The sequence below is a fragment of the Bison bison genome, unplaced genomic scaffold, assembly GCF_000754665.1.
Source record: "Bison bison bison isolate TAMUID 2011002044 unplaced genomic scaffold, Bison_UMD1.0 scf7180017864461, whole genome shotgun sequence".
NCBI lineage: Eukaryota > Metazoa > Chordata > Mammalia > Artiodactyla > Bovidae > Bison > Bison bison.
The window spans coordinates 4,859,510-4,885,040 of NW_011495023.1; the positions used below are offsets into that span (position 1 = coordinate 4,859,510).

At 42.4% G+C, this 25,531-nt stretch overlaps 1 protein-coding gene across 1 annotated transcript in view; it reads right to left on the minus strand.

The window, feature by feature from the left end:
• Nucleotides 1-17,564, minus strand: part of LOC105002996 (chromosome unknown open reading frame, human C10orf113) — a 21,761-nt gene extending 4,197 nt beyond the window's left edge. The window contains 2 exon segments of the mRNA XM_010859899.1: nt 14,753-14,789; nt 14,792-17,564. Coding sequence (XP_010858201.1) covers nt 14,753-14,789; nt 14,792-14,918 — 164 coding nt within the window. The 5' untranslated portion in view covers nt 14,919-17,564.
• Between the last annotated feature and the right edge of the window lie 7,967 nt (nt 17,565-25,531).

Consider the following 25,531-nt stretch of genomic DNA (forward strand, 5'->3'; position numbering starts at 1 on the left):
TCATTCCTTCCAAAGAAATCCCAGGGCTGATCTCCTTCAGAATGGACTGGTTGGATCTCCTAGCAGTCCAAGGGACTCTCAAGAGTCTTCTCTAACACCACAGTTCAAAAGCATCAATTCTTCGGCTCTCAGCCTTCTTCACAGTCCAACTCTCACATCCATACATGACCACAGGAAAAACCATAGCCTTGACTAGATGGACCTTTGTTGGCAAAGTAATGTCTCTGCTTTTTAATATGCTATCTAGGTTGGTCATAACTTTCCTTCCAAGGAGTAAGCGTCTTTTAATTTCATGGCTGCAGTCACCATCTGTAGTGATTTTGGAGCCCAGAAAAATAAAGTCTGACACTGTTTCCACTGTTTCCCCATCTATTTCCCATGAAGTGGTGAGACCGGATGCCATGATATTCATTTTCTGAATGTTGAGCTTTAAGCCAACTTTTTCACTCTCCACTTTCACTTTCACTGAGATGTAATTCTAATGCCATAAAATTCACCTTTTTAGAGTGCACAATCCCGTGGTGTTTAGTACATTCTCAAAAAAATCACCTGTATATAATCCCAGAAAATTTTCATCACCCCAAAAAGAAATGTTGTATTCATCAGTATATTCTCCATTCTCCCCTTTACCAAAGAGTTAAAACTAATCTGTCTAGTTTGTCTCTCTGGATTTGCCTGACAAGGACATTTCCACTGTATGGCATCATACAATATTCGGTCTTTGGTGTTTGGTTTCTTTCACTTAGCTTAATGTTGTCAAGGCTCATCATGGGACACCATGTATCAGTACTTCATTCCTTTTTAGGGCTGGATAAAGTCATGTGGGGCTTTCCTGGTGCCTCAGACAGTAAAGAATCTGCCAGGAAACCCAGGTTCAATCCCTGGGTCGGGAAGATCCCCTGGAGAAGGGAATGGCTACCCACTACAGTATTCTTGCCTGGAGAATTCCATGAACAGAGGAGCTTGGTGGGCTACAGTCCATGGGGTCCCAAAGAGTTGGACATGACTGAGCAACTAATACTTTCACTTTTTCACTTTCAGTGGAATCATGTACAGATGTGAGAGCTGGTCCATAAAGAAGGCTCAGCACCAAAGAATTCATGCTTTTGAATCGTGGCACTGGAGAGTCCCTTGGACAACAAGGAGATCAAACCAGTCACTCCTAAAGGAAATCATCCCTGAATATTCATTGAAAGGACTGTTGCTAAAGCTGAAGCTCCAATATTTGGCCACCTGATTTGAGGAGTCAACTCACTGGAAAACTTTGATGTCAGGAAAGTTTGAAGACAAAAGAAGAAGAGGGCAGCAGAGATTGAGATGGTTGTGTGGCATCACTGACTCAAGGGAGATAAATCTGAGCAAACTCCAGGAGATAGTGGAAGACCGAGGAGCCTGGCATGCTACAGTCCATGGGGTTGCAGAGTAGGACATGATTTAGTGACTGAACAACAACAGTGTTCTGCGTATTTTGTTCATCTATTCATAATGGGATGGATACTTCCACTTTTGATGAATTCACATTTTTTGATGGACTGTTTCCACTTTGGGCTATTATGAATAATAGCCCATGAACATTCATGTACAAGTTTTTGTGTGAGTGCATGTTTTTTATTCTCTTGGGTATATAGCAAGGAGCAGGACTATTGGATCTTATGGTAACTCTGTATTAACCTTTTGAATAACTGCTGGACTGTTTTCCAAAGTAGCTACATTGCTTTACATTCCCACCAGTGAACTGTGAGACTTCTAATTTCTTCATATCTTCACCAACACTTGTTGCTGTTAAGTCACTTCAGTTGTGTCCGACTCTGTGCGACCCCATAGACGGCAGCCCACCAGGCTCCCCTATCCCTGGGATTCTCCAGGCAAGAGTACTGGAGTGGGTTGCCATTGCCTTCTCCTCCAACACTTGTTACTGTCCATCTTTTTGACTAGTATATTCCAACAGGTATGAAGTGGTATCTCACTGTGAATTTGAGTTACATTTCAACATTTGAAGTGCTTAAAAACTAAGCCTCTTTCCTTCTGCTTATTAGCCCTTTATATATCTTCTGATCTGATATATCTTCTTTGGAGAAATGTCCATTCAAATCTTTTTCCCAATTTTAACTGGGCTATTGTCTTTTAATTATTGACTTGTAACAGCTCCTTATATATTCTAGATACAACTCGTTTATCAGATATATGATTTGCAAACATTTTCTCACACTTTATGAGTTGTCTTTTCACTTTCTTGAGAATGTCCTTTGAAGCATGAGAGTAATTCTGATGGAGTCCAATTTATTTTTTCCTTTTCTGACTGTGTTTCTGGTGTCATATATAAAGCCCCTGCCTAATCTACAGTCATAAAGGTTTATACCTGTCTTCTTCTAAGAGTTTTATAACTTTAAGTTCCGAGTTAATATTTTTTAATGATTTGAGTTACGAGTCCTACTTCATCTTTTTGGTAGCTTTCATTTTGTGACATCTTTAGTGTTTGTAAGGCAGCAGCCCTCACATAATTTCTCAGTGCAAGTTGCTGCTTCAAGGTAAGAGAAGGAGGTATTATTTTTTAACAAAATGAAACGATTGGGGAGGCAGTACACAAATCAGTAGTTCAAGTTCTGAAGTCAGACTCTATCTCAGCTCTACTCCTTACATGCTGTGTGACTCTGAGTTGAGTTGCTCTCTTCTCTGTACCCAGATGCTCCCTATCTTAAAACCAGGAGAGAAAAAAATAGAGTTGCAAGGATTATATGAGTTAATACAGGCAAAGTTCTCAGAACAGTTTACAGCTCATTGTGAGCATCAAGTCCACGTTAGCTATTGTTATCAGTAAAGATCCAATTACAGTAATCCTAGGGCTACAGTTTCCAAAGAAATATAGATCTCAAAATAAGAGCACAGTAGAAGGAAATCAACCCTGAATATTCACTGGAAAGACTGATGCTGAAGCTCCAATACTTTGACTATCTGATGCGAAGAGCTGACTCTGGAAAAGACCCTGATGCTGGGAAAGATTGAGGGCAGGAGGAGAAGAGGCCAACAGAGATGGTTGGATAGCATCACAGACTCAATGGACATGAGTTTGAGCAAACCCCGGAAGACGGTGGAGGACATGGAAGCCTCGTGTGCTGCAGTCCATAGGGTCTCAGAGTCCGACATGACTTAGCGACCGAACAACAGCAAAAAGAGGCTGGATCAATGATGTGGCTTCCAAGACAACACCTTTGATTCTCCCATATGGTGTTCTTGCATCCCGGAGGCCCCCTACCACTGGGGACCACTTTTTGCTGACAGTCATCTTTGTTCTGTGTACAAGTCACTCTCTGTTCTGCTTTCCACAAACTTTCAGGTTTACTTGCTGCTTGCTGCTGCTGCTAAGTCGCTTCAGTCGTGTCCAACTCTGTGCGACCCATAGACGGCAGCCCACAGGTTCCCCCATCCCTGGGATTCTCCAGGCAAGAACACTGGAGTGGGTTGCCATTTCCTTCTCCAATGCATGAAAGTGAAAAGTGAAAGTGAAATCGCTCAGTCATGTCTGACCCTCAGCGACCCCATGGACTGCAGCCTACCAGGCTCCTCCATCCATGGGATTTTCCAGGCAAGAGTACTGGAGTGGGGTGCCATTGCCTTCTCCGAGTGTGTGTTTAGCAACTATAAATTACTTTTAATATGAGCAAATGCAAAATGTTATTAGATGGGAAAACTTCTGGGATCAAATTCCATCCTGGGTAATTACTGAATTCTGACACTGTTAGAACAAATAGCAGCATATGTTCATCCAGGATTTGCTGTTCCCCTTCCACCTGGAAGGTATGCCACTCTGATTCTACAATGATCCTTTGGCTTAAAACAGAATTCCCTGGCAGTCCAATGGCTAACACTTCACCTTCCAATGCAGGGAGGGAAGGTTCAGTCCCTAGTCAGGGAGCTAAAGGGTCTAAGGGGTTTCCCAGGTGGCACGAGTAGTAAAGAACCCATCTGTCGATGCAGGAGGTGTAAGAGTTTGATCCCTGGGTTGGGAAGATCCCCTGGAGGAGGCATGGCAGCCCACTCCAGGATTCTTGCCTGGAGAATCCCATGGACAGAGGAGCCTGCCGGGCTATAGTCCTTAGGGTCACACACAGTCAGATACGACTGAAGCAATGGAGCACACACACACGCACAGGGGGCTAAGATCCCACATGCCTCAGATGAAAAATCAAAACATAAAACAGAAGCAACGTTGTAACAAATTCAATAGACTCAAAAAAAAAACAAACCAGAATTCCTCTTAAGACTTCCTTTCAGACTCTGTTATCTATGTACACATATTTCGATATCTTACACTTCTTTTAAAAACCAAAAACGGGTTTATTCAGCTGGCTCATTTGCCCTGTCCTCCCTCATCTGAGGATATCACTGGTCCAGGTTCCAACACACTCATTCACTTCCTCCCTGGGCACCCCTAGTGCATTATTTTAGTTCAAACACAGCCATGTCTATAGATCCTGTTTCATTCCAGAGCCCAAGCTGAGAACAAAGCAGCCTGAACTCCACCTGCAGGATACTCCTCACTCAAGAAAACACATTTTCCTCTTCCAAACTGAATTCAGGAAGAATATACTAGAGTCGCTCTAAGCTAACAGAAGAGTAAATCCACTGGGTGAGGTGAGGCCACAGGGCCTCTGCCACCAGGACCGCCCATCTTCCCTGAACCCCTTTCTCTGATGTTTCCCCATTCTTAGCCTCCCAAGGGGCTGTTTTAAGATCTAATTCCTTCAGTCTCAGGAAACGCATATCCTAGTTACAGCCTCAGTAAAGAATGAAGAAAAAAAAATGTTAAGCTGGCAATGGTTCTTGGCATAATAATATCTGACAAAAATGAGGCATTGATAAGTCACCTGGCCTCGGCCAGGTGAGGCACCTGCATTCAGCCTCCTGTACCTGCAGGAAATGAGCCTGAAGAGCCACAAAAAGGGCTCTCCACTAAAGAAAAGGAACAGCTCCAACTGACACTAGAATGTGCCTGTCGAGCTACACATCTGGCTGAGATGCCGTGACAGTCCTTCTGAGTGCTGAGCAGAGGTGTGATGGGCTGACACAGTGAAGGCTTCCATGCTAACAGAGTGGTCAACCCTCCCAGCTATCTACGACTGTCCCTGTTTCAACACTGAAAGATCTATGTTCTCAGCAGCTACCCTACCACCATCAGCTCTCTGCAACTGGCTACTCTTACCCTTTTCTTAAAGAGATGGGAATACCAGACCACCTTACCTGCCTCCTGATAAATTTGTATGCAGGTCAAGAAGCAACAGTTAGAACTGGACATGGAACAACAGACTGGTTCCAAATCGGGAAAAGAGTACGTCAAGGCTGTATATTGTCACCCTGCTTATTTAACTTATATGCAGAGTACATCATGTGAAATGCCAGGCTGGATGAAGCACAAGCTGGAATCAAGATTGCCGGGAGAAATGTCAACAATCTCAGATATGCAGATGACACCATCCTTATAGCAGAAAGTGAAGAAGAACTAAAGAATCTTTTGATGAAAGTGAAAGAGGAGAGTGAAAAAGTTGGCTTAAAACTCCACATTCAGAAAACTAAGATCATGGCATCCAGTCCCATCACTTCTTGGCAAATAGATGGGCAAACAATGGAAACAGTGGGGGGCTCGAAATCATCACAGATGGTGACTGCAACCAAGAAATTAAAAGACACTTGCTCCTTGGAAGAAAAGTTATGACCAACCTGGACAGCATATTAAAAAGCAGAGACACTGCTTTGCTGACAAAGGTCCATCTAGTCAAAGCTACGGTTTTTCCAGTAGTCATGTATGGATGTGAGAGTTGGACTATAAAGAAAGCTGAGCCCCAAAGAATTGATGCTTTTGAACTGTGGTGTTGGAGAAGGCTCTTGAGAGTCCCTTGGACTGCAAGGAGATCCAACCAGTCCATCCTAAAGGAAATCAGTCCTGAATATTCATTGGAAGGACTGATGCTGAAGCTGAAGTTCCAATACTTTGGCCACCTGATGCAAAGAACTGACTCATTTGAAAAGACCCTGATGCTAGGAAAGATTGAAGGCTGGGGAAGGGACGACAGAGGATGACATGGTTGGATGGCATCACTGACTTGACAGACATGAGTTTGAGCAAGCTCTGGGAGTTGGTGATGGACAGGGAAGCCTGGCGTGCTGCAGTCCATGGGGTCGCAAAGGGTCTGATATGACTAAGCAACTGCACTGAACTCTTACCCTAAGCTGGGCCAGGACAAAAGAGGAGACCAGAAACGAGTAAGAGGTGAGGAAGAGCAGGGCACCTTATCCCGGAGGCAGAACTTTCTGGATCTTAAAGGGTTTTGACTAGTTAGATCCAGTACAGTTCTCAAGGAAAGAAAGCTCCTTCTTTTATTCAAGCACCTTCAGTTTTCCAGCAAGGGAGGCAATACCCTCCCAGAAGCTGTTGGGCTGCAGACTTTATAATAGCTCAGTGGAAGAGACTGCAACCCAAATTTTCTAAAAGTTTGGTCTTTGGATCACCTGCATTAGAATCATCTAGTGAGGTTGATCAAATCTAGGTCCCTGGGTCCATCCCAACACCTGCTGGATCAGATTCTCTAGCAGTAGAGCTCAGAAACCTCCATTTGTTAAGAAAGCCCCAAATGTCTGTTGAACATTGAACTTCTCTATTTCTTCTTTCACACCTTCTCCCTCACCCTCCATTAGGCTTCAGGGCTCAACCAGGACTCCAGTAACAGGAATCCTCAGAAGAGAAATCAGAAGAGAAGTGAACTTGATTTGGGGGCCCCCCACTTCTCTGTACACCTGCCTTTTTTCAGCTCCTAAATTTTCTCTCTCCTCCCTTTCTAATCCATTACCTTTGACTGTCCTCTGGTTAGACAAGGCTCATGAAGACTTGCTGTATTCTGAGCAGTCTCTGTGTCCCCAGATTACTTCCAATCTCTCCTCCCTCAACCATCTGATCTTTTATTCAATAGTACATTGCAGTTTGTTGCTAGGAAAGCAATCTGGATAAATTAATTCATAGTTAGGGCAAAATCACTGATATGATGTCTTACTGTTCTTGGTAAGGAAGAGTTGCTTGTTACCAAAATGAGTCACTAACTGTTGGAATTAATAGACATCTAGGGAAAGTATTTGGGGATTCATAGGGTTATTCCTTAAGTCAGTGCTTTCTGCTGACTTCCCTGACTGGCACAAAATCTTAATATGGTGAGGAAAAGTTCTTCTACAATAGCCATTACATAACTCCTCATAACATACGCCTACAGGGAAGTGATTAAAGCATGGTCTTTGGTCCCAGGAAGACACGGATCTAAGTCTTGACTCTACTCTAAGTCTTGCTCAGACATGACCGACCAACATATTTAATGTCTTACTCATAAAACCAGAGATTATTACAACACTTATTTCAGAAGATTGTTAAACTCAATAAAAATTTTTTCAAAGCATCTGGTATCTGGTACTTAACAGTTATTATTATTAGCATTATAAGAATGAGCAGATAATGAGTATTCATCCAAACTCAATGAGTACTCGATGAGTATTCATCCGAACATCCAAACTCAACTGAATTCAACTACACGAAAGTATTCTTGTGTGCCTAGTCTTCGTGGTTAATTGTTTAAATCGCCGTGGTATTCATTTACAGCTCTAAAAAACTGGGAAACATTGGTCACCATCAGCCTGGTTTTGCCTTTGACAAGTAGAGATTTGTAGAATTAGTCCAGGTTGCCAAACGATCCTGGCTCAGTGTCTAAGGATACCATGGCTACTGCTGCGCATTTCCTCCTGGGCTTTCGGCCTTTAAAACTCACTGAAGGTCAAGGTCACTGAGGTTATTGCCTCAGCCACTTCCTATTAACGGTATCACATAAGCAAAAGCAAAGTGGAGCATGTAGAGAGGAGCACAGCAACGGGAGAACCATGGGCAGCAGGATTTCTAAGAGTCGGTGGTCAGCTCCTCTTTGCCAGGTCCCTCTTCTACAGGGTAATGATGACTAAAATCATGAAGACAAGGAAGGACAAAGTATAAAACTGCCTTCTTCAAACAACAGAAACCAAGAGAGTCTTGCATTACTGGGACAATTGATGGCACTGTCCCAACTCACACTTAATACCTAGAAAATGTGTCCATTTTCTGCTGCGAATTTCCAAGACTAAGACAAAACAGACACATTCAAGAAAACAGCTTTCAGAGAGAGAGTTCATGGCCTTTGGGCTCCTACCAAGTTCAACATGCAGTGACTCATAAGGTAAAACTGAGGGGCTCCCCCAGGAGACATAAAAAAGAAATTTTTCCAACAAATGGGCCTTCAACTATGCTTCTACCATAATTATAAGGTAAAAAACACAGAGCAAATACAAGCAACGCTTGGCTTCTAGGAAAATCAAAAGAAGGGTCAGAGTTCAACAAGATGAGATGCCAGAGGAGGAAGTGAGGCAGACTGAAGGCAATGGATGATGACAAGAACACAACAAGGATGGCAATGTAGAGAATTAGAAAAGAGGATAATGGGACAGGATACCTGCCCAGAAAACAGACTACTATTACCCCAGACACTGGAAGTAAGCAAAGTGAAATTAGATTTTTTAAAAGGTAAATAGCACATCATAATAAGCAGTAGCCACTATCCATGACTTCAATATTCTTATACAGTATCTATTCCTACTTGATCCTATCTGCTCAATTGTGATTAAGCCTTCAAATCTGCTCAAAAGCAATTCAATAACAAAATTCAGAAACAACATACTTTGTCATCTCTAGTTACAATATATACACAGAGCTCTCAGATGTTAAGAGCGGCGGCTGGCCTAGGATTTTCATAATCAAATTACACAGCACTAGTGGAACTCTTTCTGGGAATCCAGGCCAATCTCTGAAGGCTATAATTCCAAGTAACATGGAGAAATTAGAGAAAGACGTTTTCATTAGCATGAAGCTTTAGACTTGTGGCCAAAAATTTGAAAGGAAACGCAAAATCCAATCAGATAGAATAAAATGACTATATAATGCTGCCAAGAACTAAAGAAATGCAGAATGTAATCAAGCAGTAGAGGAAATTAGTTGCAACCTGGATAAGGATGCAGAAGTATGTCTACCCAAATCAGATGAAAGGATATAAGGCTATCAATACAGGAGACCAAGGCTGAAAAATCCATCTTATCAGAAGGGTGTGGACAGCCATCTGCTGTCATAGCAACTATATAGGATTTAGCCTTCTGTTGTCATAGCAATTATTAAATGGACTTACTGGCAGTTCTAACGAAAGAAAGATAGTGCTAAGTCACGTCCAACTCCTGGGACCCTATGGACTGTAGCCTGCCAGGCCCTTCTGTCCTTGGGATTTTCCAAGCAAGAATACTAGAGTGGGTTGTCATTTCCTTCTCCAGGGGATCTTCCCGACCCAGGAATTGAACCCAGGTTTCCAGCACTGCAGGCAGAGTCTTTACCGACTGAGCTACGCAGGGAGCAGTTCTAAAAGACCTAGACAAATGCCTCCTCAATTCCAAATCTCTGTCAGATAAACAACTGCATGGTGGCCCAGTCACCCCAACCATTAGCATGGCAACTTCAGCAAACCTCACATAATCTTCTTCCCTTAGTGAGCATGCGTCTTGAATTAAGTATAGAGATACTGAAGTAAATAAAGGCAATAGTACTAATAATTTGTATTGAGTTCAGACTCATCTTTGTACATTAGGTATTAAACTATATGGAATGCTTGAGAACCTGCCATCTTTGGGAACATGCCAGACTGTAACAGACTTGTGACTATAAGTGAAAAATATGTTTTCCAACAGTATTAGGATAGAACAATGTGAAGGTGTTTCAGTTTGCTTTCTAGGCATTTAAAGCGATTAAAAAGAAGATTGGATATATTTATTTACAAATGAATCTTTACAGATTTAAGAAAATGTGATTAACTTTTAAATGAAATGGATTAATGGGAATTTAGTCTATCCAACTTGAGTTTGCTGGCCATAATTTAAACATCCAAAAACTGTTTGTTCTTATTTTATACATTACTTACTAGATTTACATAAAGAATAACAAGCATTTTAAGTAAAATAAAGGCATAAATTTAAAATAAATCTAGCCTTCAACTTTAATAAATCAATATTAAGTAAAAGTTCATATCATTTAAGAAGAGTAGTCATTCTATTCCTGCCAAAAATGAATGTGTGTGCTGTGTTCTTAGTTGCTCAGTCGTGTTTGACTCTTGCGACCCTACAGACTGTAGCCTGCCAGGCTCCTCTGTCCATGGGATTCTCCAGGCAAGAATACCAGTGCAGGTTGCCATTTCCTTCTCCAGGGGATCGTCCCAACCCGGGGATCAAACCCAGGTCTCCTGTATTGCAGACAGACTCTTTACTGACTGAGCTATGAGGGAAGCCCAATGAATAACCTGAATCTAATAACCAGTAAACATCAAACAAATGTAAAACAAGAGGCATTCTACAAATGAAGGAAGGAAGAAGGGAAGGCAGGAAGGAAAGAAGGACTGGTCTGTGCTGCTCAAAAATGTCACTGTCATAAAAGAAAAGAAAGAACTGTTTCAAATTAAAGACATCCAAAGGGACGTGACAATTCAATAAAATGCATGGTTTGGGACTTTCTTTTGCTAAGAGTGACTTTGTTGTTTCAATTCGTAAAATCTGAATGAGGTCTGTATATTAGATAGTAGGATGGTATTACTGTTAATTTCACAATTTTGATAGGGCTGTGGTATTTAAGTAGAGAGTTTCATTGTTTTCAGGAAACACAGAGTGAAGTATTTAGGGACAGAGACATCATGTCTGACTTAGCCCAATAGTTCAGAAAACAAAAACAGAGAAAAAAGAGAAAAGGATAAAATGTCATCCTTTGAGAAATCTGGAAAAGTTTACAGGAATTCTTTGTACTATTCTTGCAACTTTTCTATATATCTAATACTATGCGTTCTAAAACTTCAAAGAAAGAAACACTAATATTAAAGTAATAGGTTTTTTTTTAAGCCACTCTTTGACATCAAAAATAACCCACTGATAGTGAAGCACAAAAAGATGATTAAAAGCCAGAAAAGTAAATCTGAGAGAGTAAAATTGAATTGAATAAAATGGACAAAAGGGAAATTAGAGAAAGGATTATTTAAAGCACGTTAAGCTTTCCTCTACTTTGAACCAAAAGTCAGTTATATCCCCTGAGATGAGGGCTCTAATGCCAAGAGCATGGGATGCCCACAGCAAACGTCTGCCCCAGAGTTTAACTCAACAGGATGGCTGAGGCTCAGGGTTATCTCCCCCACCCTATCCTCCTCAGCAGAACTCCTCTTCAGGAAAATCTCCCTCTTGACCTAATACCAAATGCTTCTAGGTAGAAGGCAGGTCCCACGCCTAGGGATCCAGATATCAACCCTAGCCAGGCCAGGACCAGAGGATTGTGAATCACTCTTTGTGACAGGACAAAAGACCTCATTCAGTGGAGAAACTTGTAGGAACAGTAATTCTCCTAGCGTTCTCCTTGGTAATACAAGCCCCCATTCCTAAGCACTCCCTACTGGTGGTGTTCCCAGTACACAGATATCTGACTTCAAATGTGCCTAGCCCTTCTCTGAGCCCACAACCAGACAGGCAAACCAACTGCAGCTTCACCCTGGGCTGTACCAGCCTCAACTACTCAGCATAACCCGAGGCACCCCACCACCTGGAACTGTGCAGACTCCAGCTGGTTTTACCCTGAGCATGCTCTGGAGGCAACAGCCACCTGTGAAACAGAGACTGGAACACAAAGAAATCTCCTAACAAGATCAATTATTAAAAATCAAAATGAATGCCGAAAGGAAGCCATGGTATCCCCTTCTGTAAATTCTTCAAAGCCTTGGGAGAATTTTATTTACTCTAAGTATTTCAAATATTTCCATGTCTGAAACCAGGAGCCAGACTATATAGCTTTGAAATGGTTATACAGTGGTGACTTTGAAATTAAGTGTGTGTGTGTGTGTGTGTGTGTGTGATTGAATTAGAGAAATATATAACAACTACGTCAACCTTTCATCAATTCAACAAGTGTTGACTAAGTTCATGTTATATGCATAATGGAAGCTATGAAAAGAGGTTTTCAAAAATATGCAGAAATGGGCTTAAAATTCAAATGTGAAAATGCTTTGTAAATAACTACTTAGCACAGCAGTTCAACGAAGTAAGTACCACCAGCCTCACTTTCAAGGTAAGAAATCCAAAAGAAAAAGAAAGAAAAAAATAGAAAAACTTCAGAAACATGTCCAATGGCTCCAGAAGTCCTAACAGAGTTGAAGAGTCCCCAGTCCTAGTTTATGATTTGGAATAATTGGGTAATCTTGGCAAACCACCCTGCTTCACAAGATCTTAGATTCAATAAGTGAATTGAACCAGATGGCCCCTAAGGTTGCTTCCAGCCTTAAAAAAAAAAAAAAAAAAGCTAGAATCTGTACCCTAGGATATGCCCTGTTGAACATACATCACAAGCCAGATGAGGATAAGAAGAGAAAAGTCTAAAATAAAGCCATTTCAGAAAAACTTTAGTTTACACAGAAAAGGAAATGGTTATGATTCAATCAGAAAGAAAAAAGTTCTGATTATTCAAAAGAGGTGCTGCAGAAAACTCAAATAAGGAGAAGACCTTTGTTCTGCTTCTCTTGTGATTATCAAGAATAGTAACACCCTCCAGTGTCTGCAATGCAGAGGCAGCTGAAGCGTAGGGTACTCGTGCCCTTGGAAGACGGAAAGGCAGCACCCTACAGGGCTGTCACTCTCGTTCTCCTCTGCCTTTGTACCCACCTCCCAAGGAACAAAGACACAGTCATCAGCCCCCAATCTTCACTTTTTCCCAGGATTAGGTAACTCAGGAAGGGCCGCTGGCACTTGCAGAAGCCTGTGTTCAGCCCCTGTGACCCAGAGGCCTCCTTCATGCTGCTTCCAGCCATCTACCACGAAGGTAACTCACCCTCCCTGGCCTGCTAAGCCTCCCAAATAGCCTCTCTGCTCAAATAAAAGCAGACTGGACTAGGAGGAGCCTGGCTATACACCAAGCCCCATCATCAACTGGCTGTGTGACCTGTAACTAGCTATTTAACTTCATGTGCCTCTTAGCTCCCCTGTAAAATAGTGATTAACACTAGACCTATCACCTCAGAAGTATATACATACATGTTTTAAATGTATAAAATGTCCCTTTGAATTAATAAGAAAAATATGTATCTCCCAACAGATAAAGAGATAGCTAAAAAGATTAATCATAGAAGAAGGAAAACTGGTCAATAAATAGTAGAAGATGCTCATGAATAAATCAGGACTTGAAAATAACACAACTATTAGATAGTACTTTTCATCCAACAGATCAGTAAAATCCTAAAGATCATATTAGCAAGGGTATAAGAAATGAGTACTCTTATACGTGTCAGGTGAAAAGATAATTTGCCTTTTGGGGAGAATTTGATAGTACCCATAAAGATATCAAGTATGCATGCCTTTTGATCTTTTGCAATACCCTCCTAGAAAAGTGTTCTCACATATGCTGAAAACATGCATAAAGATGTTCACTGTAGCTCTGTTTGCTTAAATGTTCCTTAACTGAGGGATGGTTAAAGAAATTATGGAACATCTATACCATGGAATATTAAAGTGCCAGGTAAAAGAATTAAGTAGATCTACTTATCTGTGCTGGTATGAAATACATTCGGAGAAGGCAATGGCACCCCACTCCAGTACTCTTGCCTCGAAAATCCCATGGACGGAGGAGCCTGGTAGGCTACAGTCCATGGGGTCGCTAAGAGTCAGACACGACTGAGCGACTTCACTTTCACTTTTCACTCTCATGCATTGGAGACGGAAATGGCAACCCACTCCAGTGTTCTCGCCTTGAGAATCCCAGCGACAGGGGAGCCTGGTGGGCTGCCGTCTATGGGGTCGCACAGAGTCAGACACGAAACCAGAATAGTGCCTGGCACACAGGAGCCACTCAGTATTTGTTGAATAAATGAATACATATATACCTTTTCACAGCACTTTCATATATCTTATCTCATCTAATTCCTATGAAAATCCAACTACATGAGCCAAGCAAGGATTTCTGTCCCCAGAGGAAGGGCAAAGACATTAAAGTTCAAAGTGATCATGACTTGCCCAAGATGACAGACATAAAGTACTGGTCAGTGCTCTTCGGTGACTGACACACACTCTGCCTGCAGCGAGGCCAAGCTGGGAGAAACCCCAGTGAGGAAGCGCCAAGTTTATAAGTAGCGGGAGGGTCACCCAGTATTGCTCGTTGACTGGGACAGACTCCTCTTTTATCAGCAAAGCCATCCATGAGGTGAGGTTTGGCCGTCTGGACCTCTACTCTGGCCCTTTGGGCATCTAACAACAGGTCTGAAAGGAGGTCATTCAATACCAGGTCGTCATGGAAACTCTACCCTGCCCCCACTCCCCTGCCCCTGGAACAGAATGGACCAGGAGGGGAAAGAGGAGCATTTGTAAAGCGCCTGCTATGAGCCAAGCACAACAAATAGGAAAAAATTCATCTGAGCCTTCTTTTAAAAATCACCAAAAGAAAAAGACACTGTGCTGTTGGTAAGCAAAGTACATAACATGCCTGCATCGCAGCTTAATCTAGGTCAGTCACGGCTGCCAAGGAAGTTGGGTTCACGTGAAGCTCACTCTGGTCACCCTGCTTGCCAGAGCGCAAGTCCAGACAAGGAGGGTCTGGGTACCACATGGCCAGCTGTGCCACAGCTGCACAGGGGGTGCTTACTGGTTCACATCAGGAATATGGATGTCAGACACAAAAGGAAAAATCACTGGCTGATTTGTAAAACACAAACACTCTGTCCCAGATGAGCCAGTGGACAGCCAACATATTCAGAAATGTCAGATGCTGGGCTCTTACTGAAATAGCATCTTCTTCCGCTTTTATTCATCCTACTCTCAACATTATCAGAAAATGGTGAAAATGGTACTATGTTTGGGCATTGTTACCTTGCAAGTTTCATCTTAATTACACAGGCTCTTGGCAACCGTTGCTTAGTAACAAACACATTTGAAATAGATTTGTTGACTTAATATGAGACAATCTGAAAAGACCTTAGCCCAAAATTCACTGATGGAAAAACAGCAATGGTCTGGCAAAGCAAAAATACTTTTTTAAATTAAAAAGTACTCGTAAACTTAAGGTTTTACCAGATTCCAAAGACATTACTGAACGTCTACAGTAGTATCATAATATTTTATGATACTTCAGTACCGATCTATTATTTTCCAAAGCACTTCAGATTCAGTTATCTGACTGAGAGGCTAATTGCAGCTCTATAAGACAGGCATTAAACTTGGACTTTTAGTCAAACCAGGCTCCTTCACAGAAGAGCAATGGTGTCTGGGTTTCCACAGGTTCAAAATATCTTCCATGGCATAGTTTTGAACACCACCACTTCTTTCAAGATTTCTGGAAGTGTTGAAGGCTTCTGGTGAGTTTTCAAGTCAGAAGGAAAAAAGCAAAAGAAGCTTTCCCTCAATCTTTCCAAGAATATTCTTTTACCACCTGTTAATAAAATCTGTGATAAAAGTGGAAATGGAAATGCAGTTCAGGACTCTCTCCTACACACAAGGACAGAAACCCCAACCCTGCTCACTCTCCTCAGCGAGCACCCTGCACACTCCCCTGCCTCCTGATGATGCCTCACTGTCCACTGGCCACGTCTGCCTCAGGAGCTGGGCATCAACACCCACTCTGCCCTGCTTTTACTATCTCAGGAAAAGGGATGCTCACAGGTGCTTTAAGTTCCTCCTACCCCTTGCATCTTATGGTATTTTCCACTGCCCCTGTTTCTGCTCCAGCCTCTTTTCTTCCTTTTTTTGAAAAACTTCTCAAAAGAGGAGCCTCCATTCACTGGCTTTCCTTTCTCACATCCCACTCAACCGTCAACCCACAGCAATCTGACTTTAACTCATGATTTCCTCTTCCAGTCACCATTTCTGTGGATTCCAGAAAGACTTCGATGAATAGCAGTATACTTTTTAGAAATCTGTTTTTCTGATATGTTTGTCTTTCCAAAAATAGTGTTAGATATTAAACTATTGGTTTGACCACAACATTTCTCCCAGTGCTTGCTTCATTTAGCTCTGGTGAGGACTTTACGCTAGCTTCAAAACCCACTAGTCCTCTGTTCTCCATGAAGACATCCCCAGCTGCCAAAATTTTCTTTCTAAACACTCCCTCATCTGATGATTTCTCATCTCTGCTCAAAAACCATCCTGGCACTCCAGGTCTGCCAACAGCCTTCCTTCCAGTCTTCTCTACTACTTAAGTCCACCCCAACCTAATCCATCTGCTGGGGTGAGTCCTTCAAATTTATCACAGTCCAAGCATACACCCCTATGATGAGAAGAATTAGCTTCCACTGAAGGAGGAAAGAGAACACCCACCAAGCAGACACCTGTCAGGACATTCTATCTGGTTGTCCATCACATCACAAGCCACTTCACCAGTCTCCTTCACTTACTTGGGCTGCCTGGCCCCAGGGCATTTGTACTCTCAAACATAAGCCTAAATCTTTCTCAGTAGAAAGAGACCTTTCTATTTCTTCCTATACTCAACCATTCATGGATTTCTTCATCAAACAAATCCCTATCAAGAGCCAAAATGTATCACTGTGCCAGGCATTGTCTATAGGCAACAATGACTCATTAGTAACAAAAATAATGAAACTTTCCCTTATCTCATGGAATCCCTAGAATAACACATTATTCAAATAAGTATAAAATAAGTGCTATGGAGAACTATATAGGGCTAGAAAAGTGTACAATAGAGAGACTAACCAAAGTTATGTGGTGGGGGGCTGGGTGAGGAAGGGGTACTTAAGGAAAAGGAATAACATATGGTAACAGTCCTGCTCCTTCTCACATTCTTTACCCGAGATGTCACCAAAATGCAAGTTCACATGCCCGACACACGGTGAGGCCAAACAACAGCAAAATGTCAGAGTCTGGAGCAGAGAAATGTTTATTGAGGGTCCTACAAGAATATGGGGGGCCCATGCCTTCAAAACCCCAAACTCCCTGAACACTCTCACCAAAGACCTTTTCTAGGAAAGCTGAGGGAGGAGCAGGTGAGTTATTACAAAATTCTCGAGGGTCAGATCCTTTGTTCCTGAAGTGAGGCCAAAGTTCAGGGAACGATGTTCCTGTTAACCTCCACCAAATGAATGTTATTCTCTGTTCTGACAAGAAAGGTCCCAAGTCATGACTTTCATTCTCTGAGGTCCAGTCCTGGCTGAGAGAAGGCAGAGCTCAGCTGGCGGCTCCCTCAGGGCCAGGTCCCCAGACTCTATCCAGCTGTCATGGCCAAAGGAGCCAGGTGCCCAGGACCAACTGTCCCTCAGGTTCCTCAGGTTGCCCAAATGGCAGGGGCCAGGTCCACAGACTGCATCCTATTCAGACAGTCACTGCCATGAGGTCACAGAGGCAAAGATGGGGGAGAGGGTCACCGCTGTCTGAAGACCTGGGCCCAGCCAGCGGGTGGCCTTGCGAGGGCTCCAGAGCCCTGCAGGACGGAACCCCTGGCCTGTTCCCTGGGCCCTCCAACTTACCGCTGCTCTGAGGCTGGGTGAGCTGCAGGTCCCCAGGGAGAAGGCCAGGATCTGCCTCTACCTCACTCTTCCTCGCCATGGTGGTCCACCATGGAGGACCACCACTCACTCCAAGGACCATTTGCTGAATGCCTCCCTGGAGAAGGGAAAGGCTACCCACTCCAGTATTCTGTATAGTCCGTGGGGTCGCAAAGAGTCGGACACAACTGAGCGACTTTCACTTTCATTCACATTTTCACTAAGGGTCCTTCACTGACAGTTGGTTGCATGTGGGAGGGACCTGGAGCCAACCAATGGCTGAGCAAGACCACTAACGTTGCTCACTGACAGTTGGTCGCTTATGGGAGGGGCCCACTGTGGCACTGACCAGTGGCTAAGCAGAGCCACTAATGGTCACCTGGTAACCGCTGCCTGGCAACAGAGAGGAGAGTGGGTAACGGGCCCACAGCGATGGCCTCTGCTAAGAGCTGCACTTGGCCACACTCTGTTACAGGGATACAGTCATCCCTCAGTATCCAAGGACGGCTGGTTCCAAGACCCACTGTGAATACCAAACTCCATGAGAGCTCAAGTCCCATACTCACAGGGTTCCACTTCCACTTCCGAGGGTTCAACATACCTGAACAGTGATTGGTGGAATCCACCGAGGCACACACTGCAGACACAGAAGACTGACTGTACTCACCATCAGGAACATTCCCTACTCAGTTACCCTTTCTTTCCAGTGTGTTATATTGACTTCTGAACAAAGACATCCTTTGCAAAATCAGAGCAGTCATTGTTTTTGAAAGACTAACACAACAGGACCTAGGTTTTAAAACACATCTTTACAAAAATATTTTTCTACATCTCAATACCCTAGTTTATTCACAGCTTGCATTTTTCTTAAGCTAAGGGTTTAAATCTCAGTGCTGTAAGCATTCCCTTCTCTTCAACTTCCTACAAATTCCATTCGGCACAGCTGCAGCCATAAAATTTAATTTGCCACTTCCCCAAAATAGTCGCTTTGATGTAAAATAACTTTGCCTTCCTGCTAATATTTTACAAAGAATTAAAACAAAATGATGGACTAAGAATCCCCCCAGTTCGGCTTCAGTTTGGACTAAGAATTCCCCTCCAGTTTGTGCAGACCTGCACAACTGCAGTCTGTGGGGGAAAGTCATTCATGACTGCTGGAGAATACACGTCTCCAAACACGTGCACTGCCAAGAAACGGAACCAGTGGGGATGTGTTTGGCAAATACAAAAATGAGATGTGAAAACTTTGAACAGTTATCTGTGTTAATCCATTTCTGTATTCCAAGGGTTCAAAAGATAAGAGTCATCATGTTCTCCCAATTATAACTTCTGTGATAATTGTTTGCATACCTTATGTACAAAAGTTGCCACCAAAGCCAACAGATTGGCAAATCACTTTATGGTATTTATTATGAGCCCACAAAATGAAAACTTTCTTCAAACGTTTTCCTAGGTGCCTTAATTGCACAAGAAAACTGATAGGAAGTAGAACCATGCCAGCCTCTAGCTGCAGAACATGGTTCCGTTGTCAAAACACACGTGTGCCAAGGTGGTACTCTACGTTTTGAGAGAGGTGACAGGAACGTTTCTTCAGCCACACCAAGGGAAATTAATGACCACCACTCAGAAATATATAGTCTGTTAGGGCAATGCCCTCAGCCCTGGTCATCACAGAAGGGCAGGAAAGGTGAGGATGGAATGAGGGAGGGCAAGGAAAGGAAAGAGGTCGCCTGCTGGGAAATCAACAGGACTCGATCATTCTATAGGATTTTTCCAAGTTCCTTCTAGACCAATCCAGGCCTATAGTAAATTCAGGAAATAAAAGGTCTATTTTTGCAAATAAAACAATGTCCACAAATATCCACCTTGCTTAAATCAAAAGCAGTAGTCACCCATGATAATGGAAATTCCCTGCTCTGTCGCTTTTCTGGAAACCTCGTGACCTGCCAACTTCCAGGGATAAAACTCCCTCAAGGACTGAGGCCTCATGAGAACTCTGGGTTAATTTTTACCATAAATTACACCCTTGGTTACACTAAAGACCTAAAGACGACATCAACACACCCTATGTGTGACTGTCCCTTCAGCATACACATCCCAGGAAAAGCCCTTTGGGGGCCTATTTGTACATTATTTTCACAACAGCCAGAGCAATCCTGTTAAAAAACCTCAGTCACACATCACATTACTCTTTTGCTCATTCTCTGGCCTCCCCCAAGTTTTGCTCAAATGTTAAGGATTAGATTTCCCTGACCAATTGATTCTAAATTACAAGCCGCCCTCCAACCCCCATCAATAAATATCCATTAACCCAGGATAGAAAACTCCAAAAAGAAAAAGAGAAGGATGTCACTTCATCCAAACATTTAGCTGGTCCAGCCAAGTGTGGATCAGGTGACATATCTGGTTCCAGACACAAACTCTACTCAGAACAGTAATTCAGCTTCCTGTTCCAAGAGAACAAGGAGATAGTCACATCAAGTTCCGGTCCAGGAATCCAATGACCACAAATATTTTCCTATTTATTCTGTTGAAGTGAAAAATGACTTCAAAGAAAATATTAATTGGGAGATTGGGATGGACATACATACACTATTGATACTATGGATAAAATAGATTAATTAATGCAGACCTACTGTACAGCACAGAGAACTCTATTCAGTGCTCTATGGTGAGCTAAACAGAAGGAAATCCAAAAAAGAGGGGATATATGTATACAGAGAGCTGATTTACTTTGCTGTGCCCCAGAAACTAACACAAAGTTATAAAGCAACTTTACTCCAATAAAAAATTTTCAATGAAATCTTAAAATAAATAAATACACCCTGAATCCATTTTCTTACTTTCGACAATCTGAATAGAATAATCCAACAGAAAAGCAACACTGCCTTTTGCACTTAGAACCAAGAGGGTCTTACTCTCCTTAGTCTCAACCTCCCTTTCCATCCTTTGTGGTTTTCTCTAGCCTAGAATCCTACATCTCTGCTAGTCCCAAATTGTGACCCCACACCATGTATCTTCTGTCTCATAAATGCACACTGTCAGTGGTTAACAGCTAACATGTATGGGTCAGGCACTTACATCTTCAAGTAAATCTCTCAACAACTCCAGTTGGTAGCTGCTATTATTATCCTCATTTTACAGAAAAAGACACTGAGGCTGCAGAGATGAAGTAATAATTGATTGAGTCCAGAGCTCAAACTGAAAAGTTCAATTTCAAAACTTGGGCTCTTAATGACTACACCACACAAGTTTAGTCGTTCAGTTGTATCCAACTCTTTGCAACCCCATGGACTGTAGCCCACCAGGCTCCTCTGTCCCTGGGATTCTCTACACAAGAATACTGGAGTGGGTTGCCATGTCTGTCTCCAGGGGATCTTCCTGACCCAGGGATCGAACCTGTGTCTCCTGTATTAGCAGGCAGATTCTTTACCGCTGAGCCACAGGGGAGCCCCACTGGAATGAGTAGCCATTCCCTTCTCCAGGGATCTTCCTGACCGAGGTCTTCCTCACTGCAGGCAGATTCTTTACCATCTGAACCATCAGGGAAGCCCTTACAGAGGCTGCTGCTGCTAAGTCGCTTCAGTCGTGTGCGACTCTGTGTGACCCCACAGATGGCAGCCCGCTAGGCTGCCCCGTCCCTGGGATTCTCCAGGCAAGAACACTGGAGTGGGTTGCCATTTCCTTCTCCAGTGCATGAAAGTGAAAAGTGAAACTGAAGTCGCTCAGTTGTATCCGACTCTTAGCGACCCCATGGATTGCAGCCCACCAGGCTCCTCCATCCATGGGATTTTCCAGGCAAGAGTACTGGAGTGGGGTGCCATTGCCTTCTCCATGTATTACAAATCTCAAAATAAAAGTACTGTAGTCTTCTCTGATCTGTGGTTTCCCTTTCCAAAGTTTCAGTGACCCGTGGGCAACCACAGTCCAAAATTATTAAATGGAAAAATCCAGAAGTAAACAATGCATACGTTTTAAATTGTGCGCCATTCTGAGTACTATGATGAAATCATGAGCCACCTGGTCTCACCTCCTGGGATGTGAATCATCCCTTTGGCCAGTGTATCCCATCCATTAGTCACTTAGTAGCCACCTGGGTTATCAGATCACTGATTGTAGTGTCACAATGCTTGTGTACAAGTGACCCTTACGTCACTTAATATTGGCCCCTAGGTGCAAGAGTTGGGATGCTGGTGATTTGAATATGCCAGGGAGAAGCCATTAAGCACTTTCTGTGAGAGGTGAAAGGTCCCGACTTAATAAGGAAAGGAAAAAAGTCGTAGGCTGAAGTTGCTATGAGCTACAGCAAGAACAAATAATCTATCTGTGAAATCATGAAGAAGGAAAAAGAAATCTTCGTGTTTTGCTGTTGCACCTCAAACTGCAAAGGTTATGGCCACAGTGCATGATAAGTATTTAGATAAGATGGAAAATGCTTTAAATATGGGATATTCTGAGAGAAATACCCACATTCAGATAACTTTCATTACAGTGTATTATTATCATTGTCCTATTTTATTATTACTTATTGTTAATCTCCAACTGTGCCAAATTTATAAGTTAAACTTTATCATATATATATATTAATATATATAGGAAAAAATATAGTTTCCATAGGATTCAGTACCATCCATGGTTTTAGGTACCCACTTGGGGTCTGGAATGTATCCTCCAGCATAAGAGCAGACTACTGATGTACAAAAATAATCCGCAAGTCTCTGTGAAAGATGCAGGACTGCATTTATATTTATTAAATGGTGCATAGTATAATAAAGTCACATAGACTAAAACAGGCAAAATAGGAAAGTTCATAATGAACAGTTCATGACACGTGTTTCAGAAATGTTTCACTGTTTTTAAGAAATGCTTGCTAAAAACTGACTGTGAAAAGAACAATTCCCCAGTTCAGAAGAGAATGCCTGATATTATTCATACAGAAAAGAAATTCTCTTTAAAGCAAACACTCAAGTCAAACTTAGAAAGGGAGCCACAATGTAAATAAGAGGTTTCCCTCTGCCTGCTACACTTCCTGGCCTTGCACAGCGCCTATAGACAGAGCATGAAAACAAACACTGCAACTCTTGACATGATTCAGAAAGGTAAAGAGATGATACAGGTGCCGTCTTTCTTAACAATATCATAAAATAAATCTTTAAGATTTTGACCATGAGGATTGTTTTTTAATTGAAGCTTAGAGCTAACAGAAAAAAATTATTCCCCTCCCAAACTCTCATTCAAAATCTCAGTCCTACAGAAAACCTAAAATAATGTGAAGAGGCATATTCCAATTTGAAAAATACACTTTTGGAAAAGAACACTTTTGAAATCATGAGCACTGTGCCCATAAAAAGTTAACACTTCAGCTTTAAAATGCACACTCAAAACCCAAGTAATTGCTGCATTGCTAAGGCTCAAACAATCGCTACACTTGAAAGGAAGACTAGAGCGGTGGACTGGATAAAGTATTGGCCAGTTCTAGAAAGAAGAGAAAGATTGAGCAAGAGACATTTGGAAAAGCAAGTCAGGTGGTCATTCCTGCTTCCATTGATGTAGTGCTGTGCCTTGATATTTATAAAACATTTTTTCTGTTCCTCTCATAATCAATCCCTCCGTAGAAATTAGCCGCCCCACTGCATGAGGCCAGAGGTAGACAGGCCTGGGGCCACCAGCCTCTGCTGACTCTCAAAAACCAGCCGGGTCACTGCACTACGGTCTCAGGCCAGGCCCAGCAATCCTCTTTGAGGGGGTCAAAGATTTTTAGAAAAATTAGAAAGGTCCATCATACAGCAAGGCTGAATTCCTGGCCATAAGTGGTGAAAACAGAAAGGACCGACAAAAACTATAAAGGAAAACAAAATTAGAGGCATTCCTTTATTTACGAGAGGAGAAAAAGACACCAGGACAACTGGAGAAAGGTGGGCTAGGTCTTTTTGTTAAGGCCCTAAGAGCTTTCCATTCGGCTTCTTGTGGAGCAAAAAGCAGCCATGTGTAAATAGACAAAGAGTTACCAAAAATTAACTCAAGATAGAAACATCAACAGGACTTGGGAGGCATTGAAAGTTAATATCTGATTATGAGGAGGAAAAAGGAGGAGTGTGTTTGGGATTTGTTTTCAAAGTCAGGGGGCAAGGGTGGAGGAGACGTGCTGCTTTTCAAAATACACATGAACTCGCTGGCTGGATAAGATTTCTATCGGGTGACAAGGTTCACCTGGGAGACTAGGTTAAGCAGGGAGCACGACTACTGAAAACAAAGCAGGACGCACACAAGCCTTATCACAGGATCCACCTGTCCTGCAGGCCTGGACGTGTACTTGTCAGGAGCCCAGTGCCTACACTTACACGCCAACGTGTCAAAAGTCAGCCCACTCCACTACCTCTTGAAACACAGATGAAACTCTTCATTACTCAATAAAATAAAAAAAGGGGTTTTAATAAAGAAGTTCTGAGAAAGTTTCATGATCAAATTAATAATTAAATCCTGAAATGAAAATATAAATCCTCAGTGGTAGAAATATTACGATGATAAATCTCCACACCGGAATTTTTCACATGAAATAAAAGGTGAAATCATCGTCAAGGAGATTTTTTTTTTTCCTCCTCCTTTTCAAAATAAAATAATGAGAACGGTGTCATTTTCTATGAAATTTTAAACCATATTTCTTCTGGCCTTTTCCATTGGAAACTGAAATTCATTTCTCTATAAATATTTTAATGCCATTTTCCTGTGAGCAGGAACAATCCATCAGAGAACAATTTCATAATTGTTTCGCAAGCTTACAAGGCACACAATGTCACAAAGTAAAGGTCCCGGGTGGACGAGAAGAAAGCCTTGAAAATAAGGGTGAGGTCTTGAGAACATGGAGCCAAGTGAAGAGGCAGATACTGGAGCCAAGGTGTGTAATTCAAACACAGACTAGACCAAGTGCCTGTGTGGGAGGAAGGGGAATATACTCACCATAAATTTCAGCTGTGAAAATTAAGAGTATTGAAAACCTTTTTAAAAAATCTCTACGTTCACTCTGTATATAATTCTCTTCTTACCAAAATAGTAAGGCTTATTTTGCTTGACTTGACTTTTGTTAGTCAATCTGTTAAGGGCTGAATTTCCCTTTAAAAGGATATGTTAAGAGATTTTCCTAGTGGTCAGTAGTTAAGAATCTACCTTGCAATGTGGGGGGATGTGGGTTTGATACCTGGTCCAGGAACTAAGATTCCACCTGCCGAGGGACAACAAAGTCCATGAGCCCTAACTGCTGAGTCCTTGCACGGTAACTAGAGAGCCCATGTGCCGCAAATAAAGATCCCACATGATGCAATGACGATCCCATGTGCTGCAACTGAGACCCAGCACAGTCAGATAAATAAACAAATACTTTTAAAATAAAAGAATTTTTCAAATTTTTTTCCTAACCCCCTAGGACCTCAGAACATGGCTGAGAAACATGTACAGAAACATCAGAGGGAATCAAGTTAAAGTGAGGTCATTTGGTGGGCCCTAAACCAATATGACCATTGTCCTTGTAAAAAGGAGAAATTTCAACACAGGCACCTTGCCAACAAAGGTCCAACTAGTCAAAGCTATGGTTCTTCCAGTAGTCATGTATGGATGTGAGAGTTGGACTATAAAGGAGGCTGAGGGCCAAAGAATTGATGCTTTTAAACTGTGGTGTTGGAGAAGACTCTTGAGAGTCCCTTGGACTGCAAGGAGATCCAACCAGTCCATCCTAAAGGAAATCAATCCTGAATATTTACTGGAAGGACTGATGCTGAAGCTGAAACTCCAATACTTTGCCACCTGATATGAAGAACTGACCCCTTAGAAAAGACCCTGATGCTGGGAAAGGTTGAAGGCAGGAGGAGAAGGGGACGACAGAGGATGAGATTGTTGGATGGCATCACCGACTCAATGGACATGAGTTTGAGCAAGCT